The sequence below is a fragment of the Anser cygnoides genome, chromosome 5, assembly GCF_040182565.1.
Source record: "Anser cygnoides isolate HZ-2024a breed goose chromosome 5, Taihu_goose_T2T_genome, whole genome shotgun sequence".
NCBI classification, from domain to species: Eukaryota; Metazoa; Chordata; class Aves; order Anseriformes; family Anatidae; genus Anser; species Anser cygnoides.
In genome coordinates this window covers 12,612,501-12,620,281 of record NC_089877.1, presented here as the reverse complement: position 1 = coordinate 12,620,281, position 7,781 = coordinate 12,612,501, and the positions used below count along the sequence as shown (strand labels likewise).

Genomic DNA, 7,781 nt, shown 5'->3' with positions numbered 1-7,781 from the left:
TTCCACTCCAGGATGGGTAATCGATAAAAATCATGAAGCCATTTCAGAGCCCTGCCAGGCTGTGAAGGGTCCTTGGGGCGTCTGGTTCTCTGCGCAGCCCCAGCTCAGGCATCAGGCTGGTGCTGCTGGCCTGAGGCCGGGGCAAAGTCCCTCACAGACAACGCTGGCCTGGCCACAACAGGCTCTAGAAAGCAATTTATTTTTTTTTTCCAGGCTGACTGCTGAGTAATTGACCAGAGCATGGTCCCTGGTGTCACCGCAGCAGACGCAGGGCTCTGGAGCTCAGGATATGAGCCGAGAGTCAGAACTGAGTTATGGAGGGGAAAAAAGTATGTATTTTCCATGATGAGAGCTGTGCTGGGCCCAGAGTGACCAGGAAGCTTAAGCAGATTTGTGCTTAATTAATGTAAGCTCTCTGCTCGGCTCCATAGTGGTGCTCCCAGTAATGGGAGAGAGGGCAGGCCATGGGCCTGGTCCCGTCCTGGGAGCTGCCCTGACCCTGGGAGGGCCCTGGGGCACTGCCGCTGACCACAGGAAGGAATGGAAAGGTGAAAGCATGAGATACCTGAGAGAGGTTCTATATTTAATGGTGGTAAAACCAATATGAGCATCCTCCGTAACAAATACACGGCCAAAAACGAGAGTAAAAAGACATTGGGAACTGGGGCTCAGAAATATAGAAACCCTCATCAATATACAACTCACAATGAAAGAGCTGTGAAGAAAAATCTTGTCATCCAAGATTTGGATGCCTCCTCCTGGAAGAGGTCCTGCCTGGATCTGTAGTGCATGAACACCCTTCAGTTCCAGGTAGTAATTCCTACATCACTCAGGAGGATTGGCGCGGAGTCTGCACAACCAGCATCTGGCCGTGCACGTTAGAAGGTCCTTTCATCATTAAAAGGAGAAAATATCTCCTAAAAGGAGAAAATATCTCCTGTACCTGTCATCTCTTGATGCGTGTGCAAGCTCCAGAGCCCCTCACTGAGGAGTCCTGCTTGTCAGATGTGTTCTGTACCCACGTTGTGTTTTCCTTCTTTCAGAGCAGCCAGCATCTGTAATGTCTCTTCATTTAGTCAGGATTTCTTCAGCCTTTGAGAAGAGATTTAATCTACCCAAGCTGTTGACGGTTGACCGTGTCACTGTGCAGACAGATACACACAAAAAAAAAAAAAAGGACAAAAAAGCAGCTAGCATTTTTTATTATTATTTTATTTTTGGTTTGGCGTTTTTTGTCCTGGTGTCATGTGGTCTGTTATCCAGCTCTTTCTACTCCAGCAAGCAGAGCCCAGGGAGGCTTGAGGCTCTGGGCCAAGGCAGCCTCTGCTTCATGACGTCCTTCACCACAGCCTCTGCAGGAGGCAGGTGGGGTGCCCGAGCATCTCACAGGGCAGCTGTGTGCTGTCTCCCAGGTCATTCTCACCCAGGTGCCACCGCTTGTCCACCTGGATCCACCAGCGTCTGTCCTCCACTGCACATCAGCACACGTTGGGGCTTACAGTGCCGGCGATCCCTCCACCTCCAGCCAAAGGACCGTCCTCAGGGGGCTAGCGGAAGCCTTCCAGTGGTCTCCATGGAGTCCTCCTGCCCTCCTGGTCTGCATCATCTGCCATGCCACCGCTTCCGAAAGGGAAATGGCACCAGCCTACAGCATCACAGCCACTGTGCTCGCAAGGATGCTCGGGCTCCAGGGCAGGTTGCTGTTTTGCAGCTCAAGGTACCTTAAAGCTGATCCCTCATAAATACACTCCCGTGAAAGCACCCAAGGCGGTTGCCACAAAGTGCTTGTCCTGGCTCTCGTACAAGCAGTGGCAGACCTCCAGCTCACAAACTGCTGCATCAGAAGAGCTAAGGCCATTTCTCAGCTGTTTTGAAGCCACGCTAATAGTTCCTGTGTAATCTTGGGTGAAATTTTACACCCCATCTCCTCCAGCTCCTTTCTGCATTCCTCATTTAAGAGCCCAAAGAGGAACTTGGGCAAAAGTGTGGAAGAGGAAGAGGCTGCTCGGGGTGATTTCCACTGCTCCTGGGACTGGGAGCATGGCTCAGCCCGGGGTCAGCTGAAGGAAAAGCAGAGTTCATAAAAGCCACCAGTCGCCAACAGGAGCCTCTCCAGGCCTCTCCAGCTGCCCCAGCATCTTGGCAATGAGGTTGGCCAAACCTGTCCTGCTGGTCAGGAGGTTGCTCTCCCAGCAGTAGATGTAGAAGACACGGCCAAACTCCACAAACACCTTGCCTGACACCCAGTCCAGTATGGTCTTTCTGGCTGTCATCATCTTGCCCAGGCCCACAGCTCCCAGGAACATGACGACTATGTGGGTACAGCCATCTGGGCTGGTCTTGAAGAGGCACAGCAGCAGTGGAGTAGCTGTTTTGCTCCTTTGGGATCTCCGCGTACCTCCATTCCCATGGCCACAACCTTGTCCTCCCGTTGCTCTTCATTGTGGTGCTTGTTGGCAGTCACCAGCTTTGAGGACCTGGTGTTCAGGTTCACTCCATCACCGACCTGGGTGTTTTGGTCCTTTATCCATCTGTAAGCATGACATACCTGTTTGTTTTGTGGTTTTTTTTGTAAGTATTCCGGTAATCTGAAATGGTGAGAGGCCACCTTATGCACCTGTGGACCATGAGGCGAGCCCCACAGGTGCCCCCCCAGCAGAGGAGCAGACCCCAGGGCTGGAAGAGAAAGGGGTCTTGGTTGGCTGCACCATGGGGCCCCCCACATGCCCTGTAGGCCTCCTTGTGAAAACACATCCCATTAAAAAAAAAAAAAAGTCCTGTCCCCACCAGAAGCCCATCAAGATCACAGCCAGCAAGGCTGCTTCAGCCCCTGTGGGACCAAAACAGCCGAGGCTGGGCCAGGTGGAGGTGCTGTTAGGATGGCCTTTGCTCACATCAAAGGTTTTGGTCAAACAAAAAGAAGCTTCAAAAGCCCAGGTAGCCTCAGGGTGACAGATCTGTGGTGCAGCAGGATCTGCCCAGTTGCTGCCAGGTGGTGGGGCAGGGTGAGGAGCAGCCCCGGGGGGCTGAAATTCGGGCTAAACCCAGGCTGCAATCTCCTCTGAGCAATTTGCACGCTCCCGGCAATGAGCAATAGCCGTGCTGTTTTGTCAGCATGGGAAGGAAGTAGGTAAGGACAGCCCATGAAGGAAAACCATACACATCCTTACAGAAGCCACGTCCTTTGCAGCACGAAGACAAATCCCACGAGAGCGAAACCTGCTTAACCGATTACAAAGCGTTTGGAAGTTGTAAAATCCTACCTTGGCACGAATGTGCTGCGTTCGGCTCAGAAAGCAGATTTGGGTTTTGGCTCTCTGCCACCAGCTGGTAATTACAAAGAGTGTCAGCCAAACTAAAAATGTATCTTGGATGGAAAGAGACCCAAAACAAAGTCAAATAAAGCCCTTTGTAAGTGCTGCTGCCAGGATCCTGGCAAGCTCCGATCTTCCTGAGCCTTACCAGTCCTACAGTGACGGCACTCAGGCCGGGTTGACTTAGTGTAAGCACATTAATGGCTGCAGAGTAGTTAAAAAATAATAATTAAGGATCGGTCTGGTATATCGAGAATGGTGCCGAGGAAACTGGAAGTCAGTTCTACTCCATGCTGATTTTATTACTTAAATACCCGCAGCACAAGAGCTGGGCACGTCCTGTGAGCAGTGAGGGAGCTGATATTCGGTGGTTCCCATGAGAGAGATAAAGCCCAGTCTGAATATAAGGCAAATTTACTGAGCTGGGCTGTCCAAAGCCAGGGGACAGTCCCCGTCTAAGGGATTGGGGTGAGCCCGGCCAGTGGCTGTGCAGAGCTGGATGCATGGGGCAGCCCAAACTGCTCCCTTACTGCTGTTGCCTCCCAAAAAAATATAGGAAGGGAGAAAACCATCATCTGGAGCAGTCATCCGAAAAGTCAGCACTCCTCTGCTTGTGGTTTTGTACCAGAAATGCTCTTTTTATGGGGCTGGACATCGCAGGGGCACCCACCGATGGGTGACCTGGTAAAGAGCAGGAGGGCAGCCCTAGGTGTTTCCTAGTCCCAGAGGAGAGGGAGGAGGTGACCACATCAACCCCCAGCTCCAGGAGAGCAGATTGCATCTCCTTCAGGGGTGCTCATAACCATCTCGGTGGCCCACAGCAGCTTCGTGACATCCCCAGCAGGCTGCTGGGCTGCCAACACCCCTTCATCTGGGGAGGGAGATGGTTGGTGAGGGGGGCCATGAGCCAAGCTCTGACGCTTGGCCTTGAGGGCCATTAGAAATGAGCCCTGGTCGGGCTTATTTGCTCATTTATTTGCTGCAAATGCAGCCATAAATGGTGTACTAATAGATCCTCTGGAAGAGATTTGCAGCCAGGCATGGGTCTTATCTCTAATTACGTGTCTGGCTGAGCTGCATCTGGCTCCAGGGACGTCTGGGTGTATTTGGTTCCTGGAGCTCCTCTTGAAGCCCGCTGGGACCCTGGGCTACGAGCAGAGCCAATTAATACCCACCCCGGGGAGAGGCAGCCACGGCCGTGTGCCGTCTGGCTGCGGGCTGCCGTGGCTAGGAGGATCTGTCCCACGGGGAACAAACAGCCCCCGCCGTCTGGGCGATGCCACCAGGCCAAAATAGGGAAAAATTGGGTCGATCAGGCTGGCATTTTCAGCTGGGATGGAGGCAACTCCACGAAAACAGCGGGAGAAAGCTGGAAAAGAAAGGGAAGGAAATACAGGCAGGCTCGGTTTTGAAAGTGCCTCCTTTCCCAAATGTCATGCCTGCGTTATCGCAATGTTTCCAGAGCATCCTTTTGTTCCAAAAGGTTCATTTGCATTTAAAGAAGCCAGCTGCAAGGGGTGGGGGGGTTGTGGGGGATGTCGCCAGGCGCACTAAAGATGGCTTTGCCCCCTCCCCGTATGAAATGAGCGGAGAACCAGAAATTATTGCTTCACGCGGAGCAAAAACAATCAGCTGCGACTCGAGGTCTTTTCCAGGTCTGCAAACAAACAAACAAAAAAAAAAGAAACAAAAATAACCCAACATTTCAGTTGGGTGCAATCGCTCCTGGCTTGCTCTGGACCACCTCGTTTTCCCCTCCTGCTGACACGTATTTGGTTTCTGATTTCAGAGCCCGGCAAACCCTGATTCACCCCATCCCACGGGGGGGTGCTCCCTGGGGCTGGGGGGTGCGATGAGGGCAGCCAGTGGGCTGGGGACCAGCCGAGCCCCCCCGTGGGTGATGGGATGCCACCCGCTGCCCCTCATCCCGCTCCGTCCCCCCGGGGTGGGGTGTCCCCGGAGCGGGGGCATTGCTCTCCTCCACTGTCTCCATCGCTCTGGCGGCTCCGCATCCCGCTCTCCTGTTGCTCAGAGATGTGGAGGCAGTTGCTAAGAGACACCGAAACGTCAGTATCTGGCCCTCAAGGAAAAAAAAAAAAAAAAGAAAGAAAAAAAAACGAGAGACAGAGAAAGAGAGAGACAAGGGAGGACGAGGAGGAGGAGGGGAGGAAGGAGGTGGGGAAAGACCTGCTCCGATTGCCAGGCTCGGCAGCAGCCTTGGCTGCGGCTGCAGAAGCCACTTGCCCAACTTGGTGGCCACCCGAGGACCCCTGCCTGGCCACCCAGGCCTAGCGGCTCCGGGGAGCTGAGCCCTGCTTTGTCCCCCAGGCAGCGTGAGTATCCTGGGGACCCCGACGTCCCCCAGCACCACCGGAGGAATCGGCAACCATGGCGGGGAAGGGGTGGGGGGGCGGCTGGGGCGGCAATTTTCCACGGCAAAAACGGCTGAGGTGGGGAAAAGATGGAGCTGGGGAGAGCACGGGCGCTCGGGGCGAGGGAGGAAGGAGCAAAGATGGCCAGGCGGCGGGGGGCGAGAGCGGGCCAGGCGGCAGGGCCGCCTGGGCAAGGGATGCTGTGGCGGAGGGAGGGCCAGGCATGGGGATGAGGTTATCTCTGCGGGGGCCAGGCAAGAAGGGTGTCCCCAGCAGCGGGCAGAGCTGACGGTGACGGCTGGTACGCCCCTGGCTCTGCCCACCGCCTGCCAGGATGAGCCAGGCGAAGCCGGTGGGGTCGGGGCCCTCTTTGTGCTTAAAGGCTCTGCCGGCAGAGGCACGGTGGGGGCTCGGGGGTGGTGTGGATACCCTGTGAGCCACAACCCCCCCCCGGCAGGGCTTACTGCTAGCTTGGGTTTCTCTCACCCCTCTTTTCCACAGGCGGCTGAGAACGGCCTGACACCAGCCCTGTGCTGGGGGGGGACACGGTGGGCCCCCCGAATGTCTCCGGGACACCCCAAGCATTGCTTGGCTAGCTCGGAGCCCACCTCTGCTCCCCAAATCTTCCTCGGCCACCACCAGCAGCCCTCGGTGTGAGCGGAGGGGTGCCCCCCCGCCCCGGGATGGTCCCCACCAGGCTGTGACGGGCAGAGGATGCCGCTGCAGTGCGGCCGGCGGGCTGTCCCCGCGCTGAGGCCCACTGGCCGCCCCGTTCCCCGCGGCATGGCACTTGCTGGGCTCTGAGATGGGCCCGGGGGCTGGCCGCCGGCCCGCCATGCTGCTGGGCCCCTGGGTGGTGGCAGCAGCGGCGGTGGTGGCGGCGGCGGGCGCCGGGGCGGGCTGCCCGGTGCTGTGCACGTGTCGCGGGCAGGCGGTGGACTGCAGCGGGCAGCGGCTCTTCTCGGTGCCCGCCGAGCTGCCGCTGGACACCGGCAACCTCAGCCTGGCCCACAACCGCATCGCCAGCATCCCGCTGGGCTACCTGGCCTGCTACGCCCAGTTGCGCGTCCTCGACCTCCGCAACAACTCGCTGGAGACCCTGCCCACCAGGCTCTTCCTCGGGGCCCGGCGCCTGACCCACCTGGACCTGAGCTACAACAACTTCAGCCTGGTGACAGCCGACATGTTCCTGGAGGCTAGCGAGCTGCTGCGCCTCGACCTCAGCCACAACCCCTGGCTGTGCAAGGTGCACCCCAAGGCGTTCCGGGGGCTGGCGCAGCTGCGGGAGCTGGACCTCAGCTACGGGGGGCTGTCGGCGCTCAGCCTCGATGCCCTGGAGGGGCTGACGGGGCTGGTCACCCTGCGGATCGGCGGCAACCCCTGGGTGTGTGGCTGCGCCATGGAGCCCTTCCTCAAATGGCTGAAGAGCCGCATCCAGCTCTGCGCCTCAGGTAGGTGGCCCCGTTCCCCGCCGTGTCCCCCCCTACCCCCCCAGTTTATGGCATCCCCGGCCCCTGACGCCGCTCCCCTTGTCAGATTCACAGCTGGCCAAGTGCCAGGCCCCCCTCGAGGTGAAAGGGGTCCCCCTCTTCTCCCTGACGGAGGAGAGCTTCAAGGCCTGCCACCTCACCCTGACCCTGGACGACTATCTCTTCATCGCCTTCGTGGGCTTCGTGGTCTCCATCGCCTCGGTGGCCACCAACTTCCTGCTGGGCATCACGGCCAACTGTTGCCACCGCTGGAGCAAAGCCAGCGAGGACGAGGAGGTTTAGGTATGGCCGGGGAGGCTGGGACGGGGGGCTCGCCCCCGTTGCCCCCAGCCACCCCTAGCCTCCCCCGCTCCCCACCCTGGCCCCCCACCGCCTGGTGGGGACACCGGACTGTGCCTTGTCCTTGTCCCCTCCTGCTATCCCCTGTGCCTGGCTGTCGTGGGGAGACTGGGGGACGGTTCCCCTCTTCTTTTGCCCAGAAATGGAGAATTTTCACCCCAGCTGGTCCCCCCCCCACCAGGACCGCCACCACTGCCATGAACCCCAGCGGAGCTTGGAGCCCCCCCAGCTCCTGGGGCCGGTGGAGGCGGTGGCACAGGGGGCAC

General features: G+C 57.9%; 1 protein-coding gene across 3 annotated transcripts in view; it reads left to right on the top strand.

Moving 5' to 3' along the window:
• The first annotated feature begins 5,424 nt into the window (after positions 1 to 5,424).
• The window catches only part of LRRC55 (leucine rich repeat containing 55), a 5,105-nt gene continuing 2,748 nt past the window's right edge, over positions 5,425 to 7,781 (top strand). For all 3 annotated transcript variants that reach the window (XM_048060000.2, XM_048059938.2, XM_048059861.2), the window contains exons 1-3: positions 5,425 to 5,647; positions 6,188 to 7,137; positions 7,223 to 7,458. In XM_048060000.2, coding sequence (XP_047915957.1) covers positions 6,492 to 7,137; positions 7,223 to 7,458 — 882 coding nt within the window. In that variant the 5' untranslated portion in view covers positions 5,425 to 5,647; positions 6,188 to 6,491. The remainder of the gene's footprint in view (positions 5,648 to 6,187; positions 7,138 to 7,222; positions 7,459 to 7,781) is intronic.